General features: G+C 42.1%; 1 protein-coding gene across 13 annotated transcripts in view; it reads left to right on the top strand.

Annotated features, from left to right (window-relative positions):
• The first annotated feature begins 803 nt into the window (after positions 1-803).
• Positions 804-21,875, top strand: part of TSPAN9 (tetraspanin 9) — a 133,823-nt gene continuing 112,751 nt past the window's right edge. For 8 of the 13 annotated variants that reach the window (XR_005845308.2, XR_005845309.2, XR_005845312.2 and 5 more), the window contains exons 1-2: positions 804-911; positions 8,857-8,932. Coding sequence is in view for 1 of the 13 variants with exons in the window: in XM_046909682.1 (XP_046765638.1) it covers positions 902-911 (10 nt within the window). In the remaining 12 variants the exon portion in view is untranslated. Of the gene's footprint in view, positions 912-8,856; positions 8,933-21,089; positions 21,102-21,875 lie in introns of those variants that run through there. The other 5 variants (XR_006933107.1, XR_006933106.1, XR_006933104.1 and 2 more) reach the window with 2 other exon arrangements.

The raw sequence follows: 21,875 nt of genomic DNA, 5'->3' as shown, positions 1-21,875 counted from the left end.
CTCTTTATAATACCATGTGGTGTTGTCTCCATTAACTTTTTGTTGAACTTTATGCTCAGAAGAAGGCAGGTGATGGACTTTCTCTAGGCTCTCAGATCTCCTTCATTGCCTTCTCTCATGCAGCATCACAGATAATGTAATATGCAAATGTAGTCTCCTGTTACAAGAGCAGAAAAATCAGACAGGCCTTTTAGAATCTACAGCAATATATTGATAGTCAGAGGCTTGAGAGCAGCTAGCAGTTTAGCTGTAGATCTGCCAACTGCAGTAGCAGTTTAGGTACCAGCAGGCTTCATTCATTTATTCATTTCAGTTTGTTGGCTGACAGCTTAGCATGGCTAAGAGCTCCACTGCCCTTTACAGCAGAGGAGGTGTTCAACCGCAGACTCTTCAGGGCGGCAGAGGCAAATGAGGGAAGGAGACGTTAGGTGCCCCTCCAGCCTTGGAGTGAGCTAACCTTGGAGCAGTCCCCTAATTCTGGGAGGGTGCAGAAGGGCACTGCCCCCGGCATCTACCCTGGGATGCCTCAGGGATCTCTCGTGGTGCGTGTGGGCGGCAAACGGAGCACGTCGGGCATCTCTGGTGAACAGGCTCTAAGCAGAGCTCTCCGACAGGGGAACCGCTGCGCCATTGCCCCACCTTTCTTCTCCGAACGCCACTTTGACATACGGGCAGACACGAGCACGTACGACTCCAGGGCCGTCGGAGTTCCCTCCCCTCATGGGGCTGGAGCTTACCCTTGGGCAGCGCCCCCAGCTCCTCCCCACTTAGTAGCTTCGGTCCAACCCCCTTCTTCCATTTCCGCTGGCAGGATCTGGAGTTGTCTCCCGGGGCGCCTCTGCAGATCTCTCTCAGGACTCGGCCCGACTCAGCCCGGTCCGGTCCGGTTTGATCTGGTCTAATGAGCGAGGGTGAGCTCCGAAGCCGCGGGCAGCTGGCGGGAAAGTTGCAGATGCTTCCCGGCCTTGGGAGTAGGAAGACTGGGGTGGTGTGGGAAAGCCGGTCGTTGTGGGTGCTGTGGGGAGCCAGTTACACGGAGAGGAGGCTTGGCGAGGAAGACTGGCATAGTCCTGGCGGGCTGTCGGACTTCTTTCTCTGCCTTTTGTTTCCAGCTTACATTTTACTGAACTCCAGGAATGAAAACGGATGGAGCTAATATAGCTTCTGCCTACAGATATTTCCCTTTCAAACTTTTAGACTTATGCTGTTCAAGCTGCGGTTCTTACACCCTAGGCCTTTTCTGTAATGGAGTTGTGAAAATTCTGGTATTTTGGTTTGAGGGATGCGTGTTTGGTGTTTTTTATTATTATTAATAAAGCTCATTATTAATAAAGCTGCATGAGACGACTATGGGGTCAGAATATAACTACTGCAGCATCATTTGCATCCTTGCAAGAGAGGCACTAGGGGAACACTCCACAAGTAGCAGTGGATCCTCTACCCTACTGCAGCAATGCAGAGGGAGGGGGGACCTGGGAGATGATGAATGGAGACAGGTTCCTGCTTGGGATGGCCGATGCCATCCCCCCCACGTAAAACAACTCCATCAGGATCCTGGGATGCATGTCATCTGGCACTGTAGACTCATGTTTGATCTCATGAGGTAGTCTTGGACTTGATCTCTCTTACAGTGGAAGAGATGATGCTCCTGTGTTTCCCACTTAGAATTTCAGAGATGTGAGTGTCGTGGGAAACCTGACTGGTGCTGAAGACCAAGACAGTGATCTAGTTAAATGCCCCAGCCTTTTCCATGTCTGATGAAGCTAGTTCTCCATTCTTGTTTATTGGGGGTACTCTTTCCTTTGCCTGTCTCTTCTGCCCAGTGTGTCTAAAGAATCCCTTCTTGTTATTTTTCATGTTTCTTGCTAAGTTTAACTCCGTCTGCACCTTAGTTGTCCTGATCTTTTTCAGCAGAAGTCTTTTCCTGATGGCCCATTTCTCTGGTATATCTAGCACTCTGAAAATTGGAGCCATGCTCTGGAGCACATTCACTGCATCCCCTAGTATTGTCACCCTCTCCAGAGCCTAAGAAGGACAAATCTCAAGATAGGCTTCCATGGTACTTTAATTTCATTGGCCTCTGGATTGTGTATAATGCTTCAGTCACTGGGCCAAACATCTGGAAAACAGTTCTGTAGAAATGGACTGTGAGGTTCTGGCTGGCAACAAGCTGACACACACGCTTGTGGCAAAGAAGTCCAGCAGCAAAAAGGGCCACACTAGGGAGAGCAATGTTGTCAGCAGCTCAAGGAAAATGGTCCTCTGCTCAGCTGGGGTGAGGCCACCTCTGAAGCACTGTTCCTCAGTAAAAGAAAGATATGGACATATTGGAACTCATCCAGAAAAGCTTCACAAAAACAATGAAGGGACTAGGGCATCTTTTGTATGAGGAGAGGCTGGGAGTGCTGTGACTGTTCAGCCTGGAGCAGAAGAGACTCAAGGGGCAAATCTTATCAATGTGTAAAACCCAGCTGGACACAGTCCTTTGCAACCTGCTGCAGCTGACCCAGCATGAGTAAAGAGACTGGACTAAATGATCTTGAGAGGCTGCTTCCAAACATCATGATTCTGTGAATTCATGATTTTTTTTGCAGGTACCAACGTGAAGTTGACCCAACTACTTAGCTAGATTGTCCTTTTTCCCTGTTTGAAAGCATATGAAATATGCATTCATTTTTAGATAATCCCCATAAGCAGGAAGCAGAAACTGCCTAAGCAAGTGCGCTATTACTTACTGACACTTGAGAGACAGCAAACAGCCAAAAAGGAGAGAGAAGGAATGTGCCAGTGGTGGATTCAATAGGTAGTGCCAGCAAGGTAACCCCTGTTTCAAAGTGCACTTTTCCTCTCTTCCCCACCACAGCCTCTCTCCTACTTTTATTCTCCCCAGGGTTTTTTCCACTTGCATGCTGTACCTGTGTGGCCAATGTGTGATACAGAGCCCAAGAGCAACACCTTCTTGCAAAACAAGTCTTTGTGAAAACAAGATAAACTACCAGGGTCAGCTCTCTCTACAAAATAAGATATTTGCAGCTACAGCCACAAACACCAGTTCCCTTAGAACTGTCAGAATACTTTGCTCCATCCCAGGATCATTCTTCAGTCAGGGGCTTTTAGGTCCCTGACACTCTATCTGTATATGTAATTGTCAATTCTTTTTTTTCCTTTTCTCTGTCTTAGTTTTTATTTCAACCCACGAGTTCTAGTTTTTCTCCTGGTTCTCTCCTCCATCCCGTTGTATCAGGGTGTTTGGAATCGGGGATGAGGCATCCACACAAAACACAAGTTCACACACGCAGTCATCCAAAGCAAACGTTTAAGTGTTTTACTGCATGCATACATACTGATCCACCAGGAGATCCCAGAAGGATGATTAGCCAGCACATCTCGTGTTGGACATAAGGTGCAGGATTGGTAGGCTCAGGACCTTGTGGGCATCCCTGTGGAGGCAGCAGTATCCTCCGTGTAAGTCACCTCACCGTCCTGTCCTCTTTAGGATATCTTTATACCCTGAGCTGGGTCATGCACTCTACGCATGGCCAACAAATGAATGCATGGTGCAGTGCGAAGGGGGGGGGGGCAACCAATCCATGACTTATTGCCAGCGTCTCATTACTCTTAGGAAAACACAACCTTGGCCACCCAAGTTCCCAAGTTCCTTCACTGTGTCAGTGTGATTTCTGTACACTGTACGGTTTGTTCTGCATTTAGGTTTTCAGATTCAGTAGGTTCTGTCTTTGCTTGGTTCCCCCTATCATTTCCATTTTATGCTGTACAGAATAGCTATTAGTACACTCTCATGAAGATTTACCACACACCTTGGTAATTTCTGGACATCAACCGTGTGTAATAAATTAAGACTTCATAGAGATGTAACGAGAAGTCAGAGTATCAAAAGGGTATGTTTACTGTTGTAGAACTGGAAGAATTTTTTTGTTAGACTAAGGATGAAATGAAAACACAGCTGCTCTCATTCAGATTGACGAGGCTAAAGTGACATATAGAAGAGCAATGGGAACATTTTACACTGAACTCAGGGCGTTGGTTGAAGTGTCAGCCTCTGCTTTTCATTTTGATTAGACAAGTTAGAGACCTAGGAGAAAGATTTCTGCGACTTGTTCCCTCTCTACTGCGCTTTAAGAGCTTGAAGTCAGGAGGGAGGTCAGCAAAATTGCTAATCTGGACGTCTAGAGGGCAGACTTCGGACTGTTTAGGGTGTTGATTGTGTGAATCCCTTGATAGTTAGTTATGAAAGGCAAAAGGGTTGATCCAGGAGTGCTGGACATTGCTCAAGATGGAAATCTTAAAGGTTCAGGAACAGGCTGTCCCCCTGTGCCAGAAGATGAGCCGTCAGGGAAGAAGACTTGCCTGGCTAACGGAGAGCTTTTGCTGAGACTCTGAGGGAAAAAAGAGAGTTCATGATCTTTGGAAGAATGGTCAGGCAACTCGAGAAAAGTACAAGGATGTTGTGAGGGTATGCAGAGGAAAAATTAGAAAGGCAAAAGCCCAGCAAGAACTTAGTCTGGACACTAGTGTTAAAGGTAATATATTTGTAAAATATTTTTAATTAATAGCAGTAGGATAGCCAAGGAGAATCTCTTGCCTTTATTAGATGTGGCAGGGAACATTGTCACTGAGAATGAGGGAACGGCTGAGCTTCTCAATGTTTTCTTTCCTTCTGTCTTTAATAGTCAGGCCAGTTATCCTCAGGGTTCTTAGACCCCTGAGTTGGAAGATTTTTTAAGCTCTAGCAAGACCAAGTGCTAGGTCCTGCATTTCGATTACAAAAATGTAACCAGTGCATTGTTATAGGCTTTGGGCAGAGTGGCTGGAAAAGCTGCATGGAGGAAAAGGATCTGGGGTTGTTAGTTGACAACTGGCTGAACGTGAGACAGCAGTATGCCCACATGGCCAAGAAAGCCAATGGCATCTTAGCTTGTAAAAGAAATAGGGTAGTCAGCAGGACTAGAGAGGTGATTGTCGCTCTGTACTCTGCACTGGTGAGGCTGCCCTTGAGTGCTGTGTTGAGTTTTGGGCCCCTCTCTACAAGAAGGACATTGAGGCTCTGGAGCATGCCCAAAGAAGGGCAACTAAACTGGTGAAGGGTCTGGAACAGAAGTCTTATGAAGGAGTGGCTGAGGGAACTGAGATTGCTTTGTCTGGAGAAAAGGAGGCTACCCTGGAGGAGCTACCAGGAGCTACAGCTACCTGAAAGGAGGTTGTAGTGTGGTGGGGGTCGACTTCCTAGGTAACTAGCAGTAGGACTAGAGGTAATGGCCCTAAGTTGCCTCTGGGAAGAATGTTTAGGTTGGATGTTATCTTTCTTCTCAGAAAGAGTGATGAAGTGTTGGAACAGGGTGCCTAGGGAGGCAGTTGAGTCACCATCCCTGAAGGTTTTCATGTAAAGGTAGATGTTGCACTGAGTGGTCAGAGGCATGGGTTGATCGTTGGACTAAATGATCTTAGTGGTCTTTTCAACCTTAATGGTTCAGTATCTCACTCTGTGATTCTGCTGTGTGGAGAGATGAGTGTTCCTGTTAATATCTCTTGAGAAGAGTAGAGGGTTAATCATGAGTGTCAGTGTTATCTAAGATATCGTGATCGTTTCGTTATGTCTCATAGCTGACCCTGTGTTGAACAGCAGTTTGACTAGGTGACCTCAGGTTTTTTCCAGCATGAATTCTCTTATCTGTGATAACACTGAAGTGATAACATTAACTTAAAGACTGATCTTAGTTTCAAAATATACAACAGAAATTTTTTTCTTCAGTTCTTTTGAACGTTTTTCCTGCTACTGTCTAAATTCTCTGCTATAATGCAAACTCTGCCATGCTGTTCTAATGCCTGGTATTTTTGAAGGTGGAAGTGACTAAGAGCTATTGTGTTTATTTCCATAAACTCTGTTATAAATCCAAAAACAAGGAAGCAAACTGCATTAACTAGTAAAAAGCTGATTGTATTTCTGAGTTTGAATCACTGCATGTCTCTAATAATCAGCTGAACTGTGGGAACAAAACGTTAGTGGTTATAGTGATGTTGTTAAAATAGGACTGTCTGCTGAGTACAGACTTCGCTGATTTATGACTGCTTGGACTACTCTGTGTATTTTCATAATAAAGGTATGATGAACTATGTCAGCCTCATGCATTCATAGAACCATGAGAGCTGCAGATGCAGGACCATGAGAGCTCTTCCTTATGTGGCATGTCTGTGGAGGTGACTGGGCTAGACTGGAGAAGGAACTCGAGGGGGAGTAGGGGAGAAGTCAGTAGGCTAAGGGGGAGGAAGGATCAGGTGCTAAACTGAACAGAGAGGAACAGAAAAAAAATGTTATACCAATCAGGTTGGAAGGAGCCTTAGTGACTTTGTACTAGGAAACTGAGATAAAATCCTAGAGAGTAGAGGGCTTCAAGAACTTTCTGTATATTGGTTTTTTGGTGTCTAGCAAGTTTACTCCTAATTTAAGTCCTGACCTGAAGGATTGAAGGAGGCAGGGCCTGAAGTTGAAGGAATCCTGAGTTTGGGAGATTAGTGGGAAAAATTCATAGGAAAAATAATGTAATCGGTAGAATTTTATCTGTACTCAGGGGTTGCGCTGTGTAACCTCTATGTTGTTATTACTGATTTCTCAATTAATATGGCTACAGAGGGGCAAAGATGGAGGGGCAGCCTTGTATAGTCTGATACTAACACAAGAGCCTAGTCTTTTGCAGTTCGCTGGTGAATGCTATCTCCTTGAGCGCTTATGACAGTATGGTGATGAATACTGTTTTCTATAGTGATTGCAGCCATATGTAGAACACATGGACAAGGAGATTTTCTATTTAGATTTCCTGATTTCTAAAGTTGCTAATTGCTAAATTTGCTGACTTCAATAAGTTTTCTGCAAGTGTAGTTTTCTTTTTTGTCTTGCCTATTGTTTTTTTTTCCCACACAATTCTGTTTGCAAGTTCAGTGAAAGGAGATTCTACCAACAATGTTCAGCTAGCTTTATTTTGCAAAGTTTTATGTGTACTTATCCCCAGATCAGCTTTGCTGTGCATTTTATGTTAAGAATGTAGCCTTCTGTGAGTGAAGGTTGTTCCTTTGCTTTGTGTAAAGAAAGTGCAGCTGAAGTTATGAAGGATTGAAACCAACACAGAACCGCAGAATCTTAGGAGTTGGAAGGGATCTCTGGAGATCATCTAGTGGAAACTACCTGCTAAACTAGGTTCCCTAGTTCCCTAGAGTGAGTTCCACAGAAAGGTGTCAGGCAGAAGACTCCACAGCCTCTCTGGGTAGCCTGTTCCAGTGCTTTGTTGCCCTCAAAGAAGTCATTTCTCATGTTGATATGGAACTTCCTGAGTTCCAGTTTGTGCGAGTTGCCCCTTGTTGTGTCACTGGGCACCACTGAAAAGAGTCTGGCCCCATCCACTTGGCACTTGCCCTTCAGATATTTGTAAGCACTGATAAGATTTCCAGTCCCAGGTCTCAGCCTTTTCTCACAAGGGAGAAGCTCCAGGCCTGTAATCATCTTTGTAGCTCTCTGCTGGACTCTCTAGAAGTTGCCTGTTTTCCTTTGAACTGGGGAGCCCAAAACTGGACACAGTACTCCAAATGTGGCCTCCCCAGGGGAGAGTAGAGGGGGAGGATCACTTCCTTTGACCTGCTGGCTACACTGTTCTTGATGCACCCCAGAATACCATTGGCCTTCTTGTCCACAAGGGCACTGCTGGTTCATGATCAACCTCTTGTCCAGCAGGACCCCCAGGTCCTTCTCTGTAAAGCGCCTCTCCAGCAAGTCACTCCCTAATCTGTACTGATGTGTGTTGTTATTCCTCCCCAGGTGTAGGACTCCACACTTGCTCTTGTTGAAGCTCATCAGGTTGTTTTGCACACAACTATGCAGTTTATCCAGGTCCTGCTGAATGGCAGCACAGCCTTCTGGTGTTCCAGCCACTCCTCCCAGAATATCATCAGCAAACTTGCTGAGGGTGTACCCTATCCCTTCATCCAGGTCATCGATGACAATGTTAAATGAGACCAGTATTAACCCCTGGGGATTTCTGCTAGATACTGTACATGATACAGTGATGCATATTGAAGGAAAGCATTCATTAAAAACCAAGAGTAGTATAATTCAGAAATTTCTGTTGGTCAAGTTCTGTGAATATTTGTTCATAACCAATCTCTCTTTTTTTGTATACAGTTGCAGTAGTTTGTATGAGGTTCTTTAACACCAGAAATGCTACTGTTCTGTGATTCTTTTCCACATGTTTGGTGGAAGTCCTTGTCACATGCTGGCTGGTCTGCTGTTTCTGCAGTACCTTTCCAGCATTGGTGTGGTGCATTTTAGTCTTGAAAGTACCATGAACACAGTCTTTTGTTGTTTGTTTTTATGTGATTTTTTTTTTTTTTTTTTTTTTGTTATAGCAGTGGTCAGTCATACTGGAAGTAATGATGAGTTCAGCAGGAGAGGTCTTGGTTAATCAGTTCTTGTTGCTGTAATCTTTTAATCAGGTGTCTTGGTGGTGATAGCGTGCCTAAATACAAAAAGAGGGATTAAACTAGTAGTTCTGATTTAATTTGGCACACAAATTAATGTTTACCTTTCCCCAAATTTCTGTTTTTCCTTCAGTTTCTGTTAGTCTGTTCTAATATTTAACCTGTTGTCAATATTCATTTCTGCATGGAGTCAGTGTATTATGACCAATGTTTAGACTTGTTCCTTTTGTTCAAAAGGAGGTGGGATTTGACACAACTTTTTTTTCTTTTTTCCCTTAAGCCCGTATTTCTGTCCTCTTGAAGATATTGTTTTTGATTTGAGCTTAGTCCAAAAGGCAAAGAGGTTCACTTTACCCTTCTTCACCTCTCTAGATTTGCTCTGGGACTTTTATTTTGGCATACATCCAGTTACCTCAAGTAAGAAAAATCTCTGTGAAGGATACTCACAGTAAGTCAATCTCATCTTTAATGCTGCTTACATTAACATTACAGGGAGATGCGTTTGACTAACACTGAGCCTTTATGAAACCTTGTTGTAATCTGTTAATTTCTTGGCACAAAAGATGAGAGAGTTCAGAGTAAAATGGTTGCTCATGCAGTTGCATCGAAGTGCTGCCAAGTAACAAAGCAAATGTAACAGGAGAGACAGTAATTCTAATTGTCTGCTAACATTGTTCTTCCTCTGCTTTCTTACCTGTCTCTGGCATTTGGAGGGAAAGGAAGCAGGGAAGACTCTACCAATGACCTGGTACAAAATATTAAGTCTGTGGACCACTTTCGTTAACCCTTTCATTAATTATATTGTTTTATGCGAGATTACACTTACAAACCAGCTTGGAAAAACAGACTGCTAGCCCTATGTTTGCTGTCCTATAGATGAGCTGCAGAACTATTGCTTTGTGTTTTTATATTCTTTGCCTGGCAAGTGGGTGGACTACGCAGCATTTCCTGCCTTTCACTGTATTTCTGACAGAGAGGAACCAGCTTCTGGACCTTCTGTGAAAGGAAGGGAGAGAGGCAGGAGAGAGAGGCTTTTGTTAGTCACATGTTCTGTCATGTCATATATTCCACACTAAATGCTGCAGGGAGTCCCAGCAATGGGTCCAGCTGAAAGACAATAGTCTTGACTTGCCAAGAACTGTTGCCTGCTTTTCTACTGCTTATGTTAAACTTGTAAAAACAACTGTAGGCAAGGAACATTTGCTGTTGTACATGTGGGGATGAATTATGAGAGATTATGGTCTGCGGAAAGAAAGAATCTCCTTTGGGCAGCTAAAAAAGGTGAATAACGTATTGGATGAGACTAAGAAAAATAAATGTTGAAGCTTGCTTTTACTCTTGTGTAAATTGTCATTACAGGTGGTGCCACACAGTGGCTAGTGACTCAGTCTTAGGAGTATGGCATTGATCCTAAAATTGTTTATGTAAGGGAGAACAGAAGGTATGGGATTTTTCAGTGTCAAAGCAATAGCTTTGTTGTCCAGCTACTATGGAAAATCTAACTTGAGGGTTCTGTATGTTTTTGGAAAAGAAAAAAACAAAAAACAAAACCAAACAAAAAAACCAACAGTATGTATTAAGAGGTGCACAATTAGTTTAAAATCTGTACTTTTTTTTGGGGCACAAATAGTTTCTGGAACTTTCTCTTACAAGACAGCAGAGATATAGTTCGACAGTGTTAAACATTCATATAGGTAACATCTGTATAAGGCAGAATGCTACAGTATATCAATTAAAGAATCTATGAAATTTCATGGTGTAGCACTTAAGCCATCTATAAAAAGCATTGGTTTAGGCAAAAAGTGTCTCTTCTGTAAGACTGCTGTGTGTTAACATCTAATAATGATTGTTCGGTTTAGCTTGTGCATGTCTGTCATGATCTGAATTGCTCTGTTAATTCCCATGTCCTAGTTAAGCTGGACTGTATTCCTGGGGGTGGGAGGACACCAGCAAATAGGTAGTTGAGGAATACTGAAATGGTTGAGTTTTGGCCTAGGAGTTTCCTTACTGTTTCTTTTTTTGCCACGTGTTATGATTGCAGTACTGTGATCTTTTTTTATCTTGTTTCCACCTCTTTAAATTTTAATACTGTGAAAATTAACGTAGCATTTACTGCGAAATTTAAACTGTCTTATATTATGAAATTGAGAATTGCCACAGCAGCCTTAACTTTGCCCCCAGAAAAGAAAGCATATCAAGTGAGTGCCTTAAGTTACACGATTATGTGAGCACTGGGCACAAGGATGTACTATATTTGGCTAATGTTTACATTACAGATCTGGTCCAAATCCATGGCACTGTTGAAACACTAATTATACTATATGATCACGTTACACTGGTAAAGGGGCATAGGTTTGATTCCTATAATGATAATATGTGAAAGAATGCATGTCCATCGAGAGAGAAAATAGGATATTTCAAACATTTTTCTTGCATGTACAGGAATATGCAGTTTTCTACACTTTCCATTATGTTACTGAAGTCTGTTTCACAGTAGATTTAAAAATTAGTGTCCCGTGTCTAATGCAGGCCTAGAAATTCCATCAGTTTCGTTACCTTGATGATCAGTGTTAGCTATGGGATTTCAAATAGCTCTTTACTGTAACTCAAGGACTTTGTTTTTGAAAGTGTCAATTTCTGTTAAGAAGATAGGATTCTGTCACATTGAACAGAATAGGAAATGTGCTTTTTACTTCCTATGAAATATACTTAAATTTATGCATATCAGATAGTTTTAAAGAATTGAATTTTGGGGCAGATCTATTTTTCACTTGTCCCGTTTGTTTTGAACTGTAAGGAGGGTTATTGCTCCCAAATTCTTTGTACTGTGCCAAATGGAATGAGGCACAGAGAGAAGGGTCTGAGAAGCACTGTACATATACAGTTCAGTCCAAAATGAGATCAGATAAGGAAGGTGGGAGAATTATGAGAACAGATTCATTAACTTATTTGGCTAGCTTACAATTACAGAAATAAATTGTTGACCTGACTGTATAGGAGATGTGTGTTTATTAAAAAAAAAAAAAAAAAATATATATATATATATATGTATGTAGAGCACCTAAGTGTTCTGCAGTCCAGCTGACATTTTCTTTGTATCTCATTCGAGTTCTTGACATAAGTCTATGTTCTTTGTCATTTCCAGAACTTGTGCAATTAAATGGGTAGTATTAGGCTAGGTAGTCAGGAATGTTATTAAAAGTCATGCTAAGATAGCTTGAGGAAGAGAACATTCCACGAAACAACAGCCTTGGGATTGGCCTCTTACATGGTAAGAGTAATTTTGTTTATTTTTGTTTTGTTTGTCTCTATTTTAAACTGGGTCCAAAGACCTCAAAGCAAAATTGATCCTGTCCTGTAAATTGCTAAGTAATATAATATTGCTAAGTTATAATATGGCATAAACTTTAATCTCCACTTTGATGTGGAGAAAGGAAAATTATTCGTCACAGAGATACTGTTAATTACTGGTTCTTCTCAGGTTTCTTGAACCTGGAATTTTTGCTCCCATTGCTAATTAATTTAAGAGGTGCTATTTGGTGTCACCAAGAAAACATTTTCTTATTACTTGTGACCCATTAGAAAATCAGATTTGTGATCCTCTCCCTCAGGAAGACTTTTTCTCCACATTAAAAATCTTAAATAACATTTTCACTTTGAATGTTTAGTGATATGTGAAACCAGATCTCCTACTTGAAAGACTAAGTGAGGCTTTACTCTGCCTTGATTGAGAGGAATGTGAAAATACACAGTTGAATATATTTATTGATGGAGCATCATTTCTAGTCTTCCTTAGCTCGTTTTCTCTATTGCTTGTCACAAAGCTTCTGCAGAGCTGTGGTTTTGGAGAAGGGGAGAAAGCATTAGAACCTCCAACTCTCTGTTGAGTCAATATAAAATTGTTTCCTATTAGTGTGTTTCCTGACACTTCGTCCAGTTGCTGCAGATTTCCAGGCAGCTGGGACTCCCCCAAGAAAAAGCACAGAAGTTTTTTCCTGGTACGGACCATATTTTTTTTGTATAGTGTGTCATTCAGAATTATAGATGTCTTTGCTAGGTTAGATACTTGTACTGACCATTCAGTGCATTTGAAAAATGTTAAGCATGTATGTAGGTAACAATAGCCATTAATCCTAGTTTTGTCTCCTCCATGAAGCTATCAATCACCCTCCCCTTTGTGTTCTTACTGGAACACAATTTATTTACTGTGAAGGTATTAACTTGTACTCGTCTCTGTATCATTCATGACTAAACTATACTATTCAGCTGTTTGATCTTTTCCATCCTGCCTTCACTGCCTGCATCCATATTGCCCTTGGGCTGACACGGGGATTAGTTGACCTAATATTGTAGAAGCTTACTTGTTTTAAAGTGCTCACTCAGAGCAATGTATAAGAAGGAAAACAGGGGAATTACTTAGTCAGTTAGCTAGGATTCAGCCTGCAATATTTGGGGACAAAAAAACAGCACAGTAACAGTAATGGAAAAAGCATGACATAATGTACTGTTGCCATATGGAGCTCACGGTGTAGGAGGTAGAAAATCAGTTATATTTCCTCTAATTTGCCGTCACTGTTGTGTTTCAGAGCCTCTTGGAGAGACTCCCAAAAGTAACTCTACGGGAAACTTACTGTTCTAATTGAGCTGTATAAATCAAATTTCATTTAACTGATGCAATTATTTGAGTCGATAGTTGATAAAACTACTTTAGATTTCTTTAAGGCATTCAGTACAAAACCAGCCAGTAAAGTCTGATGGAAACTGAAAGGGTTAGTGATTTGAAGAAATAATTGCACAAAATATTCTGTTAATATATCCCTATAAGCCTAGCCGGAGTAAGCATTAGGAGTAATGCTTGCTTGCAACGCCATAGTAGCCCTGAAAATGTTATGAATGATATTTGTGACGTAGCACTGTAAATGGGGAGGCATGTTGTATCGTGTAAGCTATGCTTGATAGGAGTATTACCCCCACGCATCCAGTGCTGTCAGTAAGAATACCTGCTTAACAGTAATAAAACTTCTCTGTTAAGTCTCTCTGTATCGATTTCTTTGTTTCATTAATAATCAACAAAAGTTTGTTGTGTGGCCAGGGAATAAGTTACACACGTTTTGAACTGTCCCGTTTGATGCTAAGCAAGAATAAATGTCAGCTCTAGGTTTAGGCATTTAGTTTGTGTGTGTATTTTTACCTTTTCTTCCAGAGGTGAGCAGGTAGCCAGATTTTAATAAACATTGTTAGCAGTATTAAGAATGATAGAAGGTGCTGTGGCACAGAGATAGAAGTTTGCGTGGCTGAGAACAGAAATGGAATTCAGTGCCTGTGACACTAGGCAGAACAGATGACACAGATTTGTGGGAAGCAGTTGCAAAAGCAGGAAGACTCCTGTTTACAGGATAGTTTGAATTTGGGTGGAAAGTAAACTTAAGGCAGAATCAGAGTATGCAGGGGCTCTGCCTCTGACATGAGAATGCATAGTGTCTTGACACTAGTTATTTTTCAGTTGTTCCCAGCTGAAAGAAACGATAGTGGACTTGTCACTAGGATAGTGCTGCTGGGAGGAAAAAAAGAGAAAGTTACTGAGCAAATCTCATATGATGAATATCTTTTTGTCCTATACATTTGTTATCTTTAATTTAAAGAGTTTGCACAGCTTAAGGTGGAATTAGATAGTATCAGATGCATTTTTTCAAGTGACTTTCATTTAAAAAAATATATATATTTTATAAGAATACGTGTAAAATTTCTGACAAGTCACAAGTGTTGGCTTCTCTAGTGTTGGCTTTTTTTCTAATTTAAGGTTGTGTGCAGTGTCTTTTGTTAGCATGATGCACTACGCAGTGTAAGAGCTGATGTCAAGGAATGTACATTTTTGATGTTTCCTGCTTTTGTTTTTCATGCAAATGCTTCCTTTCATAGCAGCACATAACAAAACGTAGACTAAGCTCTAAGTTTGGTTTCTTGTTTGGTTTTATTTTTTTTAACAATTGTTACTTGTTCGGGAACAGTGGTTTATAGTTGGCTTGTACCAGCTGTCTACAAGTAGTGGATGAGGGTGCAGTTGAAGGAATCCAGCCAAGCTCAGAGAAATTTCTGACAAAATTACTGTATATGTTCTATTATCTTTCAATTTGGTAGTCTTGCAAGTTTCTTAAAGAAAGCTTTTGGTTACTTTCTGACATGGTACAAAAAAGGGAGGTTCACTGAAAGGCAAATGTGGGAAAAACAGTAAGACATGCTGCGTGACAAGTAGTATACAATCATTATAGATTGTAGAAGTTGTCATCAGGGTTGATGATAGATCTGTGAGTTTAGTGTATTTAAAGCAGTTCTGGAGTTACATAATGAACATCCACATGTTACTCAAGAAATCTGGCTTGGCAAGGGATTTTTTTTATGTTTATCTTTTAAGTCTGTTCTATAATTGTCATGTTTAAATGGAGATTTTCAAGTGGGAATAACTTCCCTCATCTGAGATTCACTATGAGTCACTGACCTTTATAAGATTGTTGTAATTTCTTGTGAGAATGTAGCAGTTAGCATTTCAAGACTGCACGCAGTCCTGTGTTTAATTAAGAGCTGGCAGGGTGTGAACATTAAATTTGCTCTGGTCTGACCAGTGTGCCTGTACATTTCTTGTCAGGGAACCAATGAACTTCTGATATTGTAAGAATGTAGCATATGTACGTGAAGTCATGTGAAGGGAAGACTATTCAATCACATTACATCCATATTTCTCGTCAGCAAAAACAGAGGCGTAGTACAGTAGGACTGCACTATGGGAGTGTCAGGAAAAAGAAGGGAAACATGCTGCAGGCCCCCAGGGATTAGTCTGCCCACTGTTGTGGAACAATCAACACAGAGGATAGGCAATTCCTAAATAATAGTACATGTGATGGTTGTAGTACCTGAGCATGCCTATGCAGCAGTAGTGCTGAGAATGTGCACAGAGCAGCAGCACCACCATGGAGGTATGTAGCAGAGCAAAAAGTGATTTTAAAACTTCTGTACTTCCCTGAACTCTGGTTTACTCTACTTTAGAAACTTTGACATTCCTGTGAAATATATATAAACATAATCCTCTGTTTTAAAACTCCTATCGTTTGTCCTCCTAAGTATTTATTTAACTGTCTTTCTTTGAGACAGGCTGCTTACTGTGATGTAATGCTTACTGCTGACAATGGTGTGAACAGTACTGTTTTTTTTTTGACAGATTTCACAAAAATGTTGAACAAAAGTAGATGTGTAATGTGGGTGACCGTTTCTCTATGTGTAACTGAGAGTCATGGGATCAATTCAAAGCCAAGTATTACATCAGACTCTTGTGTTCCAGGCATTTGATTTGACCCTGCTGGGTTACCGCTGCTCTTAAAGTTTGTGTCAGTAAATCTTTCCTTGATTGATGTGAAGTCTTAATTTAGGTAATGACATTATTAGAACAAACATGATGACCACCCACCGCAGCAGCTGGGCTGAGTCAGAAACCCAGAGGGGCCATAACCCTTCAGGGCTAATGCATACATGTAGATGGACCTCCCAGAGAGCTGTCCAGACCTTCAGCTGTGGGGAACTCTGGAATCTGGAGGTCCAGCAAGAGACTGAGGATGAGAGGATTGTCATGGGTGGGAATGTACCCTTCTCAATAAACTTCTTGAGCTGGCTGGGCTGCAAGATGAAATTACCAGGCTGAGAAGTACCTGGGAATTGGAGAGGGAGACAAATAGGAGGAAATGTGACATGTGCTGACCAGCAGCCCTGTCCTAAGTCTCTGCAAGGGGAAGAAGCTAAGCCAGCTTCCCACTTTGAGGAAAAATGTCACAATAACGTGCTGGACCCTCATCTCTGCTTGGAGCATAAGGAGGCATCTCCCGCCATCTACATATGCCCCTGAGCAACAGATACCAGGCTCTGGGGAAGGAAAAAGGGTGTGGAAAGCAGTCAAAACGCAGGAAACAACAAGCCTATTAAGCAGGGCCAACTAAGGAACCACATCAGAACTAATGCAACCAAAAAAATGCATAGAGTCTTAGTAATTCAGGACTCCATGCTGCCCTCAGCACTGAGGCTCCCATTTGCTACCCAGATAATCTCTCCAGCAAGATTTTCTGTGTGTCAGGGGTGCATGTTAGAGATGTCAAGATGAGGCTACCATGTCTGATGAAACGGATGACTACTATCTGTTCTCATTCAAGTTGGGTCTCAGGAAGCTGTGACAGTAGAACTGCAGAACATTAAAAGAGACTTTAGATCCCTTGGAAAGACGTTGAAGGGATCAGGAGTGCAAGTAGTGTTCTCTTCTGTCCACACGAGTGCTGGCTGGAAACTGGAAAGAAGGAGGAGAATGGATCAGGCAAATTATTGGCTATGTGGATGGTGTCATGATCAGGGCCTAGGGTTCTATGACCTTGGACAGGCCTATTGAGAAACTGAGGATGTGGGCATCGGATAGAATGCAACTGGTGGGGCAAAAGTGTTCTGAGAAGCAAGCTGGCTGGACTGATTACTGGGGCTTTAAATTAGATTCAGTGGGGGAAGGAGGTAGAGTTCTTTGTTATAGAAAAGGGCCAGGGAATGAAAGACAAACCAAGCAGAGGAGAAGTGTTTCTGTACCTGGTGCTCACCAACAGAGATGAGCTCATTAGAGAGGTTAAGATTGGAGGTACTCTGGGCTGTAATGACTGTGCCCTGGTAGAATCTGTGATCTTGAGGAGGATGGGCCTGGCAAAAAGCAGAGTCAGCACCCTGAAATTCAGGAGAGCAAAATCCAAGCTATTAAGGAAGTAGCGAGATCCCTGGGAAGCTGCCCTTAGGGACAAAGGAGTGGAGTGAAGCTGGAAACTCTTTCAGGAGGGCACTAAATTTCTCTGACCCCCAGTACGAGAAAACAAGCAGGGGAGGCAGGAAACTAGAATGGCTCAGCAAGGACCTGCTGATCAAACTGAGGGAAATGTAGAAATGGAAACAAAGACATGTCACTTGGGAAGAATACAGGGAGGCTGCCTGGAGGTGCAGAGGTGGGATCAGGAAAGCCATAATGCAGATGGAACTGCAGTTGGTGAGGGATGTAAAAAAACAAGAATGGATTCTGTAGGTACATTGATCAGAAAAGGCCGACCAAAGAGAGTGTAACTCTGTGATAAATTAGAAGGGAGAACTGGCAACAACAGACATGGAGAAGGCTGAGGTACCCAGTGAATTCTTTGCCTCAGTCTTTACTGGCAGACAGGCTTCTTGTCTCTCACATCTGGGAAACTCACATTCCTGAACTCAGCCACGCTCAAAATCAGAGCATCCCAGCAAGTAGGAAGTCGAGAAAGGGAGCCAGGTTAAACAGTGAATTGCTGGGTAAGCTCAAATGGAAGAGGAGAGTTTACATGTCATGGAAGGAGGGACTGGCCACGTGAGAGGAATATAAGACTGTATGTAAGGAGGCAGCTGGGAAACCAAAGGCCTCCTTAGAACTAAACCTTGCACGAGAGGTCAAGGATAACCAAAAAGGCTTACTTAAATACATTGCAGATATAATTAACATTAGAGGCAATGTAGGCCCACTGATGAACAAGGTGGGTGCCCTGGTGACAGAAGGTACAGTGAAGGCAGTTACTGAATGCTTTCTTTGTCTCTTGTGTGTATTGCTGGAGGCTGTCCTGATGAGCCCTGTACCCCTGAGGCCCCAGAGGAAGCCAGGATAAAGGAGGAGGTTGCCTCAGTTGATGAGGACTGGGTTATAGACCAGTTAAGCAATGTGGACATCCATAAATCCATGGGCCCTGATGGGATGCTCTCTCCTTTGCCTGTCTCTTCTGCCCAGTGTGTCTAAAGAATCCCTTCTTGTTATTTTTCATGTTTCTTGCTAAGTTTAACTCCGTCTGCACCTTAGTTGTCCTGATCTTTTTCAGCAGAAGTCTTTTCCTGATGGCCCATTTCTCTGGTATATCTAGCACTCTGAAAATTGGAGCCATGCTCTGGAGCACATTCACTGCATCCCCTAGTATTGTCACCCTCTCCAGAGCCTAAGAAGGACAAATCTCAAGATAGGCTTCCATGGTACTTTAATTTCATTGGCCTCTGGATTGTGTATAATGCTTCAGTCACTGGGCCAAACATCTGGAAAACAGTTCTGTAGAAATGGACTGTGAGGTTCTGGCTGGCAACAAGCTGACACACACGCTTGTGGCAAAGAAGTCCAGCAGCAAAAAGGGCCACACTAGGGAGAGCAATGTTGTCAGCAGCTCAAGGAAAATGGTCCTCTGCTCAGCTGGGGTGAGGCCACCTCTGAAGCACTGTTCCTCAGTAAAAGAAAGATATGGACATATTGGAACTCATCCAGAAAAGCTTCACAAAAACAATGAAGGGACTAGGGCATCTTTTGTATGAGGAGAGGCTGGGAGTGCTGTGACTGTTCAGCCTGGAGCAGAAGAGACTCAAGGGGCAAATCTTATCAATGTGTAAAACCCAGCTGGACACAGTCCTTTGCAACCTGCTGCAGCTGACCCAGCATGAGTAAAGAGACTGGACTAAATGATCTTGAGAGGCTGCTTCCAAACATCATGATTCTGTGAATTCATGATTTTTTTTGCAGGTACCAACGTGAAGTTGACCCAACTACTTAGCTAGATTGTCCTTTTTCCCTGTTTGAAAGCATATGAAATATGCATTCATTTTTAGATAATCCCCATAAGCAGGAAGCAGAAACTGCCTAAGCAAGTGCGCTATTACTTACTGACACTTGAGAGACAGCAAACAGCCAAAAAGGAGAGAGAAGGAATGTGCCAGTGGTGGATTCAATAGGTAGTGCCAGCAAGGTAACCCCTGTTTCAAAGTGCACTTTTCCTCTCTTCCCCACCACAGCCTCTCTCCTACTTTTATTCTCCCCAGGGTTTTTTCCACTTGCATGCTGTACCTGTGTGGCCAATGTGTGATACAGAGCCCAAAGAGCAACACCTTCTTGCATAACAAGTCTTTGTGAAAACAAGATAAACTACCAGGGTCAGCTCTCTCTACAAAATAAGATATTTGCAGCTACAGCCACAAACACCAGTTCCCTTAGAACTGTCAGAATACTTTGCTCCATCCCAGGATCATTCTTCAGTCAGGGGCTTTTAGGTCCCTGACACTCTATCTGTATATGTAATTGTCAATTCTTTTTTTTCCTTTTCTCTGTCTTAGTTTTTATTTCAACCCACGAGTTCTAGTTTTTCTCCTGGTTCTCTCCTCCATCCCGTTGTATCAGGGTGTTTGGAATCGGGGATGAGGCATCCACACAAAACACAAGTTCACACACGCAGTCATCCAAAGCAAACGTTTAAGTGTTTTACTGCATGCATACATACTGATCCACCAGGAGATCCCAGAAGGATGATTAGCCAGCACATCTCGTGTTGGACATAAGGTGCAGGATTGGTAGGCTCAGGACCTTGTGGGCATCCCTGTGGAGGCAGCAGTATCCTCCGTGTAAGTCACCTCACCGTCCTGTCCTCTTTAGGATATCTTTATACCCTGAGCTGGGTCATGCACTCTACGCATGGCCAACAAATGAATGCATGGTGCAGTGCGAAGGGGGGGGGGGCAACCAATCCATGACTTATTGCCAGCGTCTCATTACTCTTAGGAAAACACAACCTTGGCCACCCAAGTTCCCAAGTTCCTTCACTGTGTCAGTGTGATTTCTGTACACTGTACGGTTTGTTCTGCATTTAGGTTTTCAGATTCAGTAGGTTCTGTCTTTGCTTGGTTCCCCCTATCATTTCCATTTTATGCTGTACAGAATAGCTATTAGTACACTCTCATGTAGTGAGGCTGATGTGTTTCAGAAACTTGTTCTTTACTAGAAGGTCTTGTGAAGGTGAGCAGTTTTTTTCCTCTCCTTTATTAATGCATTATGTTTCCATGGTAGCTGCATCTGGGCTTGTTCTCATTTACTGTAGCCTAAGATTGTGCCACTGTGCAGTTATTATTGTACTTTCCATCACATTACAGCATTATGATTGATAATATAGAAATTACTAAAATCTCAAGTAACCACCTTCTGTTCATTTATTGAAAATGAAATGTGTATTTGAACAAAAATGCATTTTCTTGTTGGCATGTTGATTTGGAGTTTGGTTGATGAAGAAATTCCATATGTAACTTCTATGTGGGATTTTTTTTTAATTTTGGGATCATTATCAAGAACAAAGTACACATAGAAGAGTAGCTGATTCTCTGTACATACATTTTCTTTTGCTTTCCAGTGATCTGTAGATGATTTACCTGGAGTGTATGCAAGCTGAACCTCAAGCATGCCTTCTGTTGCCCCTCTTCTTTCTTGTCACCTGCCTTCTCGGCATTTCATTCTTTCACAGTCTGTTGTACAAGTACAGAACAGTGGCATGGGATCATAGAATCAACAACATTGAAAAAGATCTCTAAGATCATCCTTTCCAACTGTCCACATATCATCAATATTTCCCACTAAACCATATCCACCAGCACAACATCTAAACACTTCTTGAACACATTCTGATATGTAGAGACTTAAACCCTCTATGACCCCAACTTTACAAGGAGAAGAACAGAATTATTATTGTGCTTCACGTATCTTATCTAGCTAGATAAATTCTAAGAATTTAAGAAGAATTACAGACTGAAGGTAGACTTCAAAACTATATGATAAAGAAAAACAGCTTTGTGCAAATCTTGATTTTCTGTTTGCTGTGGATAGTAATCTGGGGAAAGCAGATGGGGAGAGTTCTGTTATTTGCATTTCTTTATTAGAGATTCTAGATGGATATGTTTACTTTTTTAAAGCTCTGCAATTAGTTTTTTTTTAGTGTGCTCTTTAGGACGAGCATTCATATAGAGACATCTACATGAGAAATGTTAAACCTGCAGCCACTCCTTTTATAAGCTTCCCAAAGGATAAGAAGATTCAAAAGTTTGCTACTTAAATTTAATGAGAGTCTTCCTAGGATGAGCCCCTGTGATGGTGCACTTCCTTTTTTGGCCTAACTAAACAATATGACTGAGTCAACCATCAACCATCTTTCCTCATGAACAGTGAGCAGCTTAGAGCTCCTTGAGTTGTCTTGCACAACAGTTGGCTGTATGACAGGATCCCCTACTGAGAAGGGAAACCTCTTGAGAGGTGCAGAGATCCCTTAGACCTTAATATTGAGCTGCCTTGCAAGTATAGGTACTTGGTAAGTTACTAATAGCTTTAAGATTGGTTCAGCTTTGCTAAGACTGTATCTTTGATTGTGCACGTATAATCCCTCAGACAATAAACCATTAAGTTTGGGAGTAGGACTGGATTTGGCTGTGCCTGGGCAGCTTACCTCTGTGGTTCAAGAAGTTTAGAAAGCAAGCGGCTCCACTCTGAACCACCGTGTGACTAATAGGGTCTCCTGGGT

The sequence above is a fragment of the Gallus gallus genome, chromosome 1 (genome assembly GCF_016699485.2).
Source record: "Gallus gallus isolate bGalGal1 chromosome 1, bGalGal1.mat.broiler.GRCg7b, whole genome shotgun sequence".
In the NCBI taxonomy this organism is placed as follows: domain Eukaryota; kingdom Metazoa; phylum Chordata; class Aves; order Galliformes; family Phasianidae; genus Gallus; species Gallus gallus.
Note: the sequence above shows the minus strand (reverse complement) of the source record. Positions and strands in the feature narration are given on the sequence as shown.